Source organism: Electrona antarctica (assembly GCF_951216825.1).
Source record: "Electrona antarctica genome assembly, chromosome: 11".
In the NCBI taxonomy this organism is placed as follows: Eukaryota; Metazoa; Chordata; class Actinopteri; order Myctophiformes; family Myctophidae; genus Electrona; species Electrona antarctica.
In genome coordinates, this window is record NC_136792.1 from 42,204,136 (window position 1) to 42,219,581 (window position 15,446).

Genomic DNA, 15,446 nt, shown 5'->3' on the forward strand with positions numbered 1-15,446 from the left:
AGGTGTATAAATAAATGTCACGCTATAATGTAGGCTAATAAAGGACATATTCGGGAACAGCGTTCACGCACATGGTCGGCAGGCACAGTGACAACGGAATGCAGTCAAGGGTGCACCCTTTATTATATTACCTAAACAGGAGAGAGATGTGCCATGTGCACGCACGGCACGCTTTGCGACTGGACATCATCACCCACTTCGGAGCAACAGCTCAGTCCCAATCCACGTCAATACTTTTCAGTTAAACTTAATTTAGTTTAGTTTGGCCTGGGGATGGCCGGCAGTTATAGTTTTCGTTGGTATTAGTTAGTTGGTTTAAGTTAGGGGAGGGGGGAACGGCTTCGACGTGGCCTGGGCCCCCCCTCATTCTCCTGTTTTGGCCGGCATCTCCAGGTCTCCTTTGTTCTCCTTGTTCTCCTGATTTGGTAAAGTACCTGTAACATGTAACATGCATTTGGTTTGATATTTTGTTTGTTTAATGCTTTAATGCTTCTGTGGGGAAGTGGTTAATAAAAATCGTTAAAACTTGTCCATTTTGTGATGTCCGTTCTTATGTTGAGGTCTCCACTTTGAGCCACTTGTTATTTTACATACTTTGTTTGGAGACCGCAACAGTCCCGGCTGCTATTCAACTGCTGTAACATCATTTTTCAATTATTCTATTTCCATTGTATTGTTGTATGATGTTATCTGAAATTGTTCTCCAACAATAATGTTTATATTTACAAACAGTTTTTCATGAGTTAATAGTTAGGCAACCCTTGTTCACCTGGCTGCCTTCTTAATGTATGTGTACTTTAATTATGCGATCAAAGTCCTTAAAATATTGCTTTACTGTAGGCCTAAAGCACATGTGTGTTTGTACAAGAGGGAGGCTCGTATGCACTGTATAGTTTGTCAGCTTATTTTGGTCTATACAGGTTAATTATACACTGAAAAACATCTCTGAACCAGAAATCCAAGTCACACAAATATTATTGAAAAACAATAACTGTAATGTAACTCTATTGGATACAGGTAGGACACCAACTGTATCCAATCAGGAGAGAAAGATAATTTTTCAGCTTCAATTTTAGAGTGTTCCAGTTCCAAATCTGTTTCCAGATTGGATGAGATTAGTATCCTGACCTGAAAATGTATTTTCTGCTTACTAAAGAGTTGGGGAGACGGGGAGAACCCTAGTTACTGAACAAACACTCTATACTCTGTAGCAATAATGAATGATTACTATCGCAATTCGAACCAAAACATTAACAACAACAATGTGATGGATTCGGATCAATAGTCTAGAGTCTAGACTGTGATTAAACATAATGTGCGACGAAAAATAGCTGTCCAAGTGTCCATACATGATCGCCTCGTTCGGCCAACACAATACAGCTCCCTCCCTCCACAGAAGCGCAGTGATGCCTGATTTATTCTTCGTCGTACACGTGTTCCATGCTGAAAATGGCTGATTTACAAGCTCACAACGCGTTGCGTCCGCAACACGTTGTGAGCTTGTCGATCAGCTATTTTCAGCACGTGGAAATATGCAGGCTGTGAGAACTGAGACCCTTCACAATAAAAGCATACAGCTTTCACAAGTTGGCCCATAATAAAGACAAGGAAAAGGATTAAGAATTAGGTGGCATTTCACCTTTTTTTCTCCAAAATGTATTTCTTTTAAAGGAATTAATTTTGTATTATTAAATCCCCCAAAGTTTTTTTATTCAATAAAGTCTGAGGTTCTATATGGCTATGGGCTGTGGTACTGTGGTAATAATAATAATAATTCAAAAAAGAAAGAACGAAAAAGAACTAAAATAGCCATATACGCACGATGCGAAACCGTTCACACCTCTCTCTCTCTCTCTCTGCACCCTCTCTCTCTCTCTCTCTCTCCTCGCATGACCATGACCATGAAATGGAGAGCAAAATACAGCACGATATAGTTTCACATGCGGCTATGCACACACCACGCATAGACTTGTTGGTGTAGGCTACTGCGCAATGGCATTTGGCCTGAGTCCTTATTGGTATAGGTTAATATCCACAGTTTATCCGTAGCGGTCCGCAATGAACCTATTGTTCAAGCTTCGCACTCCAATACAAATGAAACTATTTGAATAAGTGTTGTACACATCAGTGAAATTAACCTCTGGGAAAATCCGTAATTGAGAGAGTGTATAGGCCTGCACCACAGATCATATAGGCTGCATGGCTAACAGGACTTGGGCACTACCCATCTCTCTATATCATTTGATAAAGGCATATTAAAAACATGACTTGTACACCCAATGAAAATATAAACTTCACAGAATATATACCACTTTGAATTATAACAATCGGTTGAAGATTATCTGAATATCACACAAGTAAAATCTCAACTTCTTTGCGCAACGGGCCATTGCGCTGAGGACTGGCAGTGTTTTACCTATACCTATAGGTAAAACAGGGTTTCGGGGCAGGTGGCCCTGCTGTGGTCGGTGCCGAGGGGTTGGGGGTTTGACAAGAAACGCAGTTGTTGGCGGAGGCGTCGTTTCGCACGCAGCACGTGTCACAGTCCCACTGCCCCAGCTTCTTACCGAACTGTGCCCCGAATGCAGAGCCGAACGCGGGACCGGAGGGTTTGGCTGCGGCGGGAGCAGATGGGGGCGGGGCTGTCTTAGAGGAGGAGGGGTTGGGCGTTTGACAGGAGACACAGCTGTCCGCGGAGCTCTCGTTCCTCACGGCACACGTGTCGCAGTCCCACTGCCCCGACTGCTTGACAAACTGAGCGAAGCCGGAGCCGAACGGAGTGGTCGACGGCGGCGGCTTGCTCGCGGCGGGGTCCTCGTCGTTTGCGGCGGCGGCAGCGGTCGTGCCAAATGTAAAGGACTGGCGGGCTTGGACGGGCTTGGAACTGGTCGTGCCAAATGTAAAGGACTGGCGGGCTTGGACGGGCTTGGAACTGGCGGGCTTGGACGAATCCGTCCCGAACTTGAAGGAGAAGGCCGAGGCCGAGCCTTCCTCCGCCGACGGGGCTTTGGCTTCAGCGCCGTCCGGCTGTGACGAAGCGTTGGGGTTGTCGCTCTGACACACCACGCACTTTGTAGCCGTGGCGTTGTTCCTCACGCAGCAGACGTCGCAGTCCCACTCGCCGTTCTTCAGCACGAACTGGGCTCCGAACGCGCTCGCCGCCGGGGGTTGAGCGGCGGGCGCCGCCGCCGCCTCTTCTTCTTCCATCTCCTCGCCATCGTCGCACGTCTCCGGCGGCACCTCGGCGACGATCCTCTGCGCCTCGTCGAACTGCGTCTTGAAGAGCGCCGCCTCCTCCGCCGTCTTGAAGCGGATGGCGAGCTGCTCCGTGCGCGGCTGCTCGTCGGCGTAGTCGATGGCGTTCCACACCCACGACTTGTCGGAGCCGGCGTTGGGCTTCAGGAGCATGTCGGCCCGGATGTAGTGGTTGGCGCAGATCTTAAAGACCTGTTCCCTCCTCATCAGCAGGCGCACCTATAGACACAGTAGGAGACAGAGTTAAGATCTACAAGACCTGTTCCCTCTTCATCAGCATCCACATATACAGTATGCACATATATTAACCTGAATATGGCATATATATGCAGCATAGGCTACATTCTGCATATACTTGGCATATATAGGCATAATATATTTAAAATAACATAGCACCACATAGCCTTTTCATGTCGCGCACGCCCTAGAAGGCGCTCACACCTTTCATGCAATTCTCGTGCTCGTTGGATGCTCGTTGGGTGTTGTGTCATGGCCGCCCAGCGGACCAATGCATTTCCAATGGAGGTCACATGGTTTGACCCAACATTGTGTTGTGTGAGGGGGAGGGGCGCAGTCGTGCGCCCCTCCCCCTCACACAACACAATGTTGGGTCAAACCATGTGACCTCCATTGGCAATGCATTGGGCGGCCATGACACTACCCAACGAGCATCCAACGAGCACGAGAATTGCATGAAAGGTGTGAGCTCAGCCTAAGGCCTCACTCACACCTTTCGATCTAGCATACAACATTGATGCATGCTTGTTGTAAGCAAGATGTAAGTGTCATGGCCGCCCCAATGCATTTCCAATGGAAGTCACATGGTTTGATACAACATTTTGGACTACAAGCTGTTGTATGGCTTTCGGCTGTGTTTCGACTGCCCCCCTCCCCCTCATACAACACAAATGTTGTGTCAAACCATGTGACTCCCATTGGAAATGCATTGGGGCAAGATGTATCACACCCTTTGCATACAACAAGCATACATCAATCTGTTGCAACCGGGTGTGAGTCGGGCCTAAGCCTAATAAACCAGAAGGTGGCATGGCCGGTTTATTTTATTTTTAATTTTGTCCTGTTGTGCTGTTTATTTGTTTCTTTGGGGGGTTTGTACGTTGTTTTCTGTTTGTGATGTTTTGTTTTGTGATGTTAAAAAAATAAAATGGGTGACACCATATGCAATGAATTTTGCCATTATGCTATTTATTTGTCCCCAATAAAAAACAAAAACTATATAAAAAAGGCAAAGCATCATACAGACCCAAAACCTGTCTTAATATTGTCTTTAGAATACATTTCCGTTTAGTCATTTCTTAGTCATCTGAAAAGTTTTAAAGTTTTAGAACATTTAGTTGGATGCATTTGACAGTTTGATGAGAAAATATAACACAAACCTTAAAGGAGCATTCAGTGATTTGGGTGATTTGGAAAACCACCCCGGTAACAAAATGTGCACATGCACGCTCTACAGTGGGGGGGAAGTGCAACAGGCCAACAGCATGTGCACCAAGGCCCGCCCCCAGTCGATCATGATTGGAGGAAGGCCCCTCTCATCCTGATTGGATGAAGGCTTTGCCACCCGCCACCAAAACTGAAACTAGGGTTTTTGACCCCAGGGGCTCACTGGGGACAGGGAGGAACTCCTTATATGGTCAGCACACTCTATAGTAGGGAGGATTATCCAGAAAAAAAATAAAAATAAGTGATATTTGAATTAAGTAAAATCACTGAATATACCTTTAAATTTACACACTTAAATCACAATGAATATTTTCATGGACAGTGTCTAATTTGTGTAATTGACAGGAGATATAGTCAGGGGAACAGAATTTTTACCACTCTGGTTACTATGTGGATTGAAGTATGGATAGAGTTTCTCAGTGAAGGTGCAGCCAGTGAAAGAGTAGATAAGAACTCTGGTCTCCACATCATAAAATGAGACCAGTCCTTCCTCGTAATCCACAAACACTCCCACTTTCTGGAGATTCTCTCTTACAGTGAGGATGACAGGAGGGTTAGCAAGAGTATTGTACTGTTTTTCATTATATGATATTGCCCAGTAACCATTGTTCGGGATAAATGCAATTGATCCCTTTCTGGTAATGGACTCTCTGGCCACTCCTAAATACCAAGCTGTCTTCCCTTTAACCTGAATCTCGTAGTAAAACCTTCCAGAGGAGAAGCTTTGTTTTCCTAAAACAGAGAATCTTTCGGAGAATCTCTCTTTGTTGTCTGGGAGGTTCTTCTTTACATCTCCATGACTCACTTGTTTTCCATCCTCAGACAGGATGAGTTCGCACTGTGCTGTATCAGGGTCCAGAGTAACATCTACTGCATATTGCTGGATCCTCGTCAGCGCATCACCCATCTTCTTCATCTTTTGACTGAGTGTCTTCTCCAGCTGAGCCACAGCTGTGCTCACTATCTCCACATATGAAGACCGATGGACATTGACCTTTTTCCAGTCCTTTGTGTGTGGAGGGGTGTTGATGGACGTGAGGTTCTGGAGGAGGTGGAGGTGGTCTTCAGTATGTGAGAGCTTCTTCAGCTCAGAGCTTCTCTTCTTTAACTCAGTGATTTCCTCTTCCAGCTCTTTAATGAAGCCTTCAGCCTGTTTCTCTGTTGTTTTCTGCTTCTCTTCAATCACATTAATGAGCTCAGCCTGGCTTCTCTCAATGCAGCTCACCAGAGCAGTGAAGACCTGCACACTGTCTGCCATCTCTCTGTCTGCATCTTTCTTGCTGAGGTCTACTGAGTGTTTGACCTCCTGAATCTTCTCTTGTCTCTCCTGGATCATCTGCTGAACTTCAGCCTCTGTCTTTCCCAGCTCAGCCTTCTTTTCATCATATTCCTCTTTCAGAGATACAATTTGGTGTAACTTGTGGTCTGACTTAGTGCAGAACTGACAAACACAAATGCTGTCAGTCTTACAGAACAGCTCCAAAGGTCTGTCATGTTCCTTACACATCAAGTCTTCCAGGTTCTTCACAGGGTCGATGAGTTTGTGTCGTTTAAACGCTGTGACTCTCTGATGAGGCTCCAGGTGAGTCTCACAGTAGGAGGTCAGACACGCCAGGCAGGACTTCACGGCCTTGAGCTTGTTCTCAGAACAGATGTCACAGCACACTTCATCTGGTTTAGCAGCTTCCTGGATGGTGTTGGAAGTTGTTTTCATCTGCTTTGACTTCCTGAACTGATCAACCATCTCAGAAATTAAAGTATTGACAAAGATCTCCGGTCTTTTAAAGAACCTTTTGTTACACAGTGGACACTGACACACATCATTAGTGTCCCAGTAATGTGTGATGCAGGCTTTGCAGTAGTTGTGTCCACATGGAGTGGCGATTGGATCGGTGAACACATCCAGACAGATAGAACACAGGAACTGCTCTTCAGACAGGAGACTGCTGGCAGACGCCATTTCTACACACTGGGAACAAAGGTGAAAGTCAAGTCAGTTGTGTAGGCCTATAGCACATTTCATACCATTGGACTTAATGCACTTCACATGAAGAACAATTAACCAAAGAACAGCAACCTAACCACACAACTCTCTCTCTCTCTCTCTCACAGCCACACACAAACTCACTCTCTCTCCCACACAGCCAGCCGCCCCCCCCCCCCACACACATGCATATATACATGTCACATAAACCCGCTTATCTGTCATCTCATCTCAGCTGTTGCTTGCAAGTGATAGTCACTCACAACTACTGCACCAGGTGCTTTCACCCAGCTTAAACCCAAAACTTATGCTTTGAAAAAAATGGTTATGTACAGGGCAATCACTTACTGGAATAGACTTCCACAAAATGTTATATTAATCACCAGCAAAGTTGGTTTTAAGAAAAGACTGAGAAGTGATGTGTTTAGGAAAGAGATTGTGTTAGATTGTGTCTAATGTGTGCCGGTTTTAACTATATTTGTTATTATGTCTGGTCATTTATTTATTTATTATCTATTTTTTTTGCTTTTTGATTAAATTCATTTTTGTGTAGTTTCTGGTTATCATGGTATATACAACTTTATTGTCAGCTGGCACTGAAAATTGCTTTGCGTCCATGACGTCATGACCGTTCGTTCAAGAAACAGACAAGACATACAGAATGGTAGACAAAATACAGGACACACACACACACACACACACACACACACACACACACACACACACACACACACACACACACACACACACACACACACACACACACACAAGAGTAAAACGTACTTCTTAAAGGATACTTCTTTAAAAACCCTGATCAAGCTATTATACATATAGGCCTAGTAGTTTTATATTGAGAATCCACCTCACTGAAACACTCCATTGAGACAATTATGTAGAACCACAAAATAAGAACCACAGAAATAGAAAAGATGTGTTTTTGGTCTGTATTCTGTATAGAAAAGTTTTATGTAGCCTATGCTCACCTGTCAATGTCTGTAATTCCTTTCGGTTTATAGAAAATCGTGGTGATTTGAAGTTGTTATTGAGAACGTAGCTCTGTTGTCTGCTGTGGTTTTTACTTTCGCTTTTGAAACGTCATTGAGATTACGCAACAGCAGCAGTTAAACCTTAACTAACTGGTGTCATATTTCATGATGTGACAAAGTGCAGCACACACACACAGGGGGGCAACCACTCTAAAAAATAAACACAAATTAGGTCATTTATGATACAGATCTGTTGTGAGCTTGTAGAGTGGCTACTCTCTCTCAGAATTCAATTGAAGGTGAAATCCATGACATTATAGTGAATCTGTATGATATTATGTTAATACAATAATATCCAAAGTGGTGGTTGTAGTTGGTGTCTTCCATTGAGAAATGCAGACACTGCAGGCATAGGACCATTACTGGTTGACCAGTGTATTGTATTGCATGTCAAAGCTCAAAGTGCAATATCTCAGGCTTTCCATCCTAGCTCAGAAGTGGACATTTTGGCACCGACGTGGGAGAATGACGCGTGAATCCAGAGTATAGGACATACACCTTACGGACTGAAGCTTAAACACTGAGGAAGAGGAGAAGGAGTATAGGACATGAGAAGGGAGGGGAGGACAGACAGACAGACAGAGTAATGGACAGCATAGAACAGTGGTTTTCGACCCTTTTCATATCAAGGTTCATTATTTATTCGGCATTTGAGCCACGAACCACCATTTCATGACATGTAGCCTCTCAGACCCACAATTCCATGCTGTATTGATCTGGTACCATAGGAGAGACGCAACCAGCTAATACTGTTGATCAAAATAACAATTCCACATTCTCTCTGCATCACAATTCTGTGTGTAGACTTCTTGAAAAAGAAGTAATGCTGATCTTGAACAATAATATAACAATTAAAAGCACTTTTTACTGCAGTGCTTTTAATTGACCTCACGTTCTAGAAGTTAACCCTTCACTGGCATCTTTCTTGCTTTGATAAAGTTGATAATGTAAATATGTAGCATTGTCTTTGTATTATTCAATTGTCATTGTATTGTTGTATGATGTTATCTGATAACAGCTGAAATTGTTCTCCAAATGAAGAAAATATATTTACAAGCAGTTTTTCAGCAATCATTAGAGTTAGGCAAGCCTTGTTCACCTGGCTGCCTTGTTAATGTATGTGTACTACTTTATGCGATCAAAGTCCTTAAAATATTGCTTTACTGTAGGCCTAAAGCACACGTGTGTTCATTCAGAAGGGAGGCTTGTATGCACTGTATAGTTTGTCAGCTGCATTTTGGTCTATACAGGTTAATTACTCTGGAAAGTCATCTCTGAATCTCTTTCGTCCAGTCAGTGTTATCCTAATATGTCTTGCTACCCCAGTAGGCCTATTCAGTTTACTTTGTTTGTTTGATTTGTTGTTGTTTTGACTGTCAAATGTAAATAACATACATACTTTATGCCTCAAACGCCAAAGAAAACAACGCATTTATCAGGATACTTTATATGTTCTATGGAACTGTATACACTGTTTGAACCAGAAATCCAAGTCACACAAATATTATTGGGGAAAGAAATAACTGTAATGTAACTCTTCTATTGGATACAGGTAGGACACCAACTTTATCCAATCAGGAGAGAGAACCACACGAAGATAATTGATCAGCTTCAATTTTAGAGTGTTCCAGTTCTAAACCTTTCTGCCATGTAATTCTTTTGATTAATCACGTCCACTTTCACTTGTCCATGCCGTTTCCTGATTGGAAGAGATTAGTATCCCGACTTGAAAATGTACAGTATTTCTGCTTACTAAAGCGCTGGAGAGACTAGGAGAACCTGAGTTACTGAACAAACACTCTATACTCTAGCAATAATGAATGATTACTATTCGCAATTATACAACAACAATGCGGTGGATTTGGATCGCTAGATTCTGCAGTGGTGGACCAGTAAAAATCAAAGATTTCACATAAAAAAAACATTTATTGTTCATAAATGGATCCAATAGCCATGTGGTGTGGCATAGAGGAAATATTGTAAGGAATCAAAGACAAGTACTAAGCAATAAGACAAAGTGGGAATAGGTTTCCATTCTGTATCATTTTACAAGTAAATAATCTATTTAGATGTGAAGTACTAGTGTTGTAAATGAATACAACAATCCTACATATAATGTATCCTCCAATCCCACTGAGCATTTTTTTGTCTAATATTAGTCTAATATTAGTCTAAAAATGCGATAAAAAGCGTCTAAAAAAAGTTTTTTAGACGTCTATTCTTATTAGACGTTGACTAGCGGTTGTTTAAACGTCTAGATGGTCTATACGTTTAAACAACCGCTAATCAACGTCTAATCTAAGGATAGAAGTCTAAAAAAAAAAAAAAAAACTTTATTTTTTTTGCCGTTATGTAAATGTATGCATATTATTAAAACTAAATAAAAAAACATTTAATAAAAATACATAATCATAAGTGGTGTGCCGGTTATACTGTACATACTGTAAAGTAGTTACCTAAAATCGTCGGCAACAACAAGTCTTATACCTAAAATCAGACAGGATGAGTTCCCCGAAATATTGTACTGAGCAACTGTTACCACGTTCAATAATAATAAGTCTTTGTCTACACATCATATATTTTCTTTGTTATGGACACTTGTACAGAACATTAATAATTCTACTCGAGTTGGAAGCATTAAGACCCATTTTAGCCCTCAATGGCTTCCTTTCTGAAAAATAACGTCATTGTAAAAAGATTCACGCGTTTAGATATATTGCCATTTACAATGAGAAGTGGGCGGGAGCTGGTGCCACTTGGACCCGGACATAACATAGGACTGTCAAAATATTTTTTGGTAATTTCATAGTCTACTCAGTCTTATGTGAACACCCAGACAGTTTTTAAGTTACTCAATTCAGTATTTAGATATTTGACATTAATTTTAGCTGCCACGCCCCCTTCCTATACAAACCCATTGTAACTTCAAACTCCATTTTAACCATGATAGATTCATCAAAAACACCCGTCCTTTTTTCTGGTGATTGATTTTGTCCTTCTCATACATGGTTCTTCATTTACTGTTTTAATTTATGTTTAAATATTGTTTTTGGAAAATAATGAGGAGGAGGGAGAAGCTGCTGCAGGACCGAAGAGACTAAAGAATCCAAACAATATTTGCTAAGTCGTGCCCTATGCGGGGGCTAACTATCTCCGTAGACAACGCCCTGGTAAAGTCTGTCCCGACAGCCAGGAACCTTGGTGTTGTCCTGGACAGTCAGCTCTCGTTCAAAACACACATCACAGCGGTCACTCGATCCTGTAGGTTTACACTCTACAACATACGACGAATTAGACCGTTCCTCACCCAGGAGTCAGCCAGGACATGACCCACTGTATACTTTGTCACCAACTAGCTATTTTCTCTCTCTCTCTCTGACCATGACGAGAGCAAAATATGGCATGTCTACAGTCTATAGCTGTCAGACGAACTTTACGCACGAGAATCTGGTGAGCAATTTGCAATCAGGACTGCAGCATAAAAGGGGCTTGAGAGCCTCCGTTTTGTTTTGTTTCTCAAAAGCTCCGTTTCACATGACTACACATGATCCACTGATCCGGATATTTTAGAAAATCTTCACTTATTTTCCGTTTCCAAAAACCTCCGTTTGAGTGGCCGAAAACGCTGTTTGCGTGTGGCTGAAAGGCCCAAACGCACACATAAATGTACGTTTTGCAAAAGATCCATAGAGGTGTAGCCCAGGCCTAAATCTCATAATATTACAGTATAAGTGCAAAGTCAAAATTCACAGTTGAACATGGAACCTGCAAAGTTAAAGATGTTGTACTAAGGTTACACACAGTCAGAGCTGTTACCCTGCCTGCCTAAACTGTAGCTTGACCTTTAGCTAAAAAAACACAGTTGCTGTATTCACATATCATATATATATATATATATCTTACTTATATTGCATGAATGCGCGCGCGCACGCACGCACGCACGCACGCACGCACACACACACACACACACAGCGTAGCTATAGTGCATAGCATAGCTGATTGTGGCAGCGGTGGCTGAACGGATTGCGGAGCGGTCTTGATACCGGAAGGTCGCCAGTTCGAACCAGCGGTCCGACACGTTAAAATTACCACCGCTGAAGTCCCCTTGAACAAGGCATTGAACCACTACGATGAAATGTTCTATGAGCAGGGCCTGGCTGGAAACAAGTTCTTGAGCTTAGCCCAGATACCCTGGGTAAATATAGTAATCATTTCATTTCATTTCATAGAGACAGTCTTGTCATCAGAAGGTGAACGGTTGGCCCAGTCTGTGTCCCTGAGCAAGTCACTTAACCCCTAACAGCTCCCCAACCCCACGAGCTCTCATATCATGACCATCTGAGCAGCCATCAGCTGTGTGAAGGTGAACCTGCATTTCTCCCGTGGGATTAATGAAGTTCTACCTGGTGAATACAGTCAAACACAGAGGCCGTCTTGATGCTAAACTGAGGAATCCCAGTGGGGTTTACCTGCTAGTCCTCGCAAAGGGCCAGGGAATTGCTTCCTCAAGGGGAAGATTATGCCAGTGGCAGTGTTGCTGGCGTCATGTCTGTCAGGATAGCAGGAAGACTGAACCCAAAAATGCAGAGCCACAAACAGGAAGATTTAAAATCCAATGATTTATTTAAGCCCAAGGGAGTAACAAACAAAAAGTATAGCAACTCCAAGCTCAAAAATACAAAATAGAACTAAGACGTCCAAAAAGGCAAAACTTGAGTACAAGGCAGTAAATCATTAAGTCCAAAACTCAAACCTTTCAAGAAGACAAAATCAAGAACCAGGAACTTCGGGGTATACAGCTCAGGGACAATGACGAATGTTCTGACAGTGAGTGTTTGTAAAGAGTCCAGTTATATAGTGAGCAGGTAATTTGTCAAAAGTGTTCACAGGTGGGCTGACGAGGGAGTTGGAGACAGGTGAGTGAATGGGACTGCAGAGTGGAAAGGAAAGTGGGAGTGGCCAGGGCTGACATGGTCTGTGGAGAGACAGACCTTGACAATGGCATAGTAAATCTATGCACTGTACTGTACAGTAGGTATATATAAAAAAAAGCTTTTCTTGTTTTAAATAGCAGATCTACAAGCTCACAACGCTTGTATCTGCAAGCGACCTGGTTTGACCTGATTTTGATTCTATACTGTATAAGCTCATTTTGCTGGGGACACTGGGGGTCCCCGTACCCACTTTGAGAACCACGGTTTAAAATATAACCAGAAATGAATGAATGAAAAGATTATATGGAAAACTAAATGTAATAAAGGAAAAGCACCATTAATGTCTAATTGCTAATTCTCATGGATGATACACATGTACTGCACGCACCCTCAAGGCCTCCCTTGCATATTGGTTTGTATCTACCACCAAACATGCAGAAAACTAATAATCATAACTGCTACTCGAGTTCTTGACCTAATGAAAGTTGGTCTGAGATGCAGGATTTTCTTTCTATTATTTATTTCAAGTGATTAATCTTTCTCAGTGGGGGAAATGTGGGGCTTTAAAATAATAATCATGTAATGTGTTTTCGCCTACACAGCAACATATTAATATTAATTTAGTTCAATTAACACCATGGATTCTTTCCAATCGACAATTTCTTTTCAGTTTTATCTCTTGTTCCGATAGGACAGAACTCATTTTAAACACAGTGATATTTAACAGAGGATATAGGAGACGTTCGTTGAGAAGGAGGTCAGACTCAGAGACGCTATGCTACAATCCTGTTTTCACCAGACTGACTGGGGGATGTTTAAGGATGCCGCTGGGAATAATGTCAACGAACTCTCAGACTCTGTCATTGGTTTTATCAGTAAGTGCATAGACGACAGTGATCCCACTGCCCTCCAGGTTGGGGGTTGGGCTGTGGGCTGATAACCTGCTCGCGGCAAAAAAAAAAAAAAAAAAAAACTTTATTACGGTAGAAACCAGAAGCAGAGCAATGTCACCAAATCTGGGGAACACTGTAGCCAGTCCTCCCAACAGGAGAGACTGTGACACCATGACGCACAGGGGCCACGGCCAACAGGACGCCCTTAATTGGGCTGAATAGGCCACCGACAGACAGAGAGAGAGAGAGCGAGTGAGTGAGAGTCAGAGAGACCCTGTTTACCACCGTGGGTAGAAGTGAACAGCTTTCACCTGACTGCCGTCTGACTGCTGAACATGGAATGAGTCTATTCAGCAACACGATGACAGGTGGTGTCGTCAGACTCAAACCTACTTGCGGATTATAGCAGTGTCAGTCTAATTTATGTGGATTATACGGTGGACATTTAGCACCTTAATCCAATGTACAACATACTGAGGAGAGGACACTGGAGCAGCACGGACATTTAGAGCCTTTCATTAGGTACTAGTATACAGAACGACTAACGTTTCGACCTATGCGGTCTTCATCAGAGATCATGACTCTGATGAAGATTGCATAGGTCGAAACGGCAGTTTTCACTTCCTTTAACAACCCAGACTACTCCACTCAACTTCCATGAGGTGTAGTTACATTATAATTTCACTCTTGTGTCTGTCTGTTTGTTTGCAGCAGGTGTGTGTGAAGGGGGGTTGAGGGGGCGTGGCTACCAGAGGATTTTGAGCACTCTTGAAGCCTGCTCAGTGCAGTGGGAGTGTCTACCAATTCAATGGAGTCTCAGGGCTCTATTTTCGTCCAAGCTTTCTAAAGCCACTATTTGGGGATTTAGCTTTGGGGAAGGGGCGTTCGGAGGCTATCATGCAGCTGTTCTGTGTGCATGCACACATGTAGGCGCGTGCGCACGAGTGCACGTGCGTGCGCGCAACGTGCCATGGTACTGAAAAAGAGTAATCACCATTACACCACTGCTTACGGTCTATGCTCATAGCCCATGGAAGAGTGATGCGTTGCTGCCTTGAAGTCTCACTTGTGCTGCACCCACCGTTGACGCTGGACAAAAATACCATTTAGGGACAGAGCAAGCTCCTATACTCGTAATTTTGGGGCAGCGGCTGACTTGCGGGCAGCGTCACGGGTAACGGCAGTGATGAAAATAGAGCCCTCAGTCAGTGTGATTCTAGGGCAGCAATGGTTTTCAACCCTTTTCATGCCAAGGTCCATCATTTATTTGTACACTACGGCCAGTGTTGCTGTCTCTTCTCCCAGTTGCAGACTAAAGATGTCCCGTCTCGCTTGCCATCTCTCACGAGAACCAGTAGAAGCTGCGTGAGGTCCTGATCACCCTCATTGGCCAAGCCGGTCATGTCTTTGCCTGGATTCCGACGAGACAACATTGCTTATCTAACTCCAGCTGTTCGTTACTATCTTGTTAGTTAACTTTTGATTATTCTTTGGTTTATTTGTAGCTCCCTTCGGGAAGGAGTGTTAGGCTTCTAGTTTACCCTTTGTTATTGGTTAGGGTTTTGGTTAGGTGAAGTTATTGTTTTGTTTTTTCTCCTTTTTCTTTTCGGAACACCCCACCACTGTAAGTCATCGACCGTTCTGCTTTCATATCTTACTCTATAACCAATACTGCTTACTAGTTATCTCTATTATAAATGATTGCCAATGTACTTGAAAGTCGATTAACTTCCATCATGTATTGAGCCATTTGTACTGAAAACAACTCTTTTGTAACTCTGTAATTCTTATGCTTGAAGTGCAAGTAAAAGCATTTTCGAATTTGCAGTGAGGTTTCCTGTCCATTTTATATGTTATGCGTAACTTTACC

The 15,446-nt window shown here is 42.9% G+C and overlaps 2 protein-coding genes across 3 annotated transcripts; both read right to left on the reverse strand.

The window, feature by feature from the left end:
- Positions 1-1,665: 1,665 nt before the first annotated feature.
- LOC306932606 (E3 SUMO-protein ligase RanBP2-like) lies at positions 1,666-12,563 on the reverse strand. Of its 2 annotated transcripts, XM_079514466.1 has the most exons (3): positions 12,503-12,560; positions 12,219-12,318; positions 1,666-3,474 (listed from the first exon to the last, which is right to left on the reverse strand). In XM_079514466.1, the coding sequence occupies exon 3, from the start codon at positions 3,460-3,462 to the stop codon at positions 2,413-2,415; it is 1,050 nt and encodes a 349-aa protein (XP_079370592.1). In that variant the 5' UTR covers positions 3,463-3,474; positions 12,219-12,318; positions 12,503-12,560; the 3' UTR covers positions 1,666-2,412. The 2 variants fall into 2 exon arrangements, with proteins under 2 accessions (XP_079370592.1, XP_079370593.1); XM_079514467.1 differs by lacking the exon at positions 12,219-12,318 and having other exon boundaries at positions 12,503-12,563.
- Positions 5,026-6,679, reverse strand: LOC306932786 (E3 ubiquitin-protein ligase TRIM39-like; the record flags this gene model as incomplete). Its single annotated transcript, XM_079514711.1, has 1 exon — positions 5,026-6,679. The coding sequence occupies one exon, from the start codon at positions 6,677-6,679 to the stop codon at positions 5,045-5,047; it is 1,635 nt and encodes a 544-aa protein (XP_079370837.1). The 3' UTR covers positions 5,026-5,044.
- Positions 12,564-15,446: the final 2,883 nt, after the last annotated feature.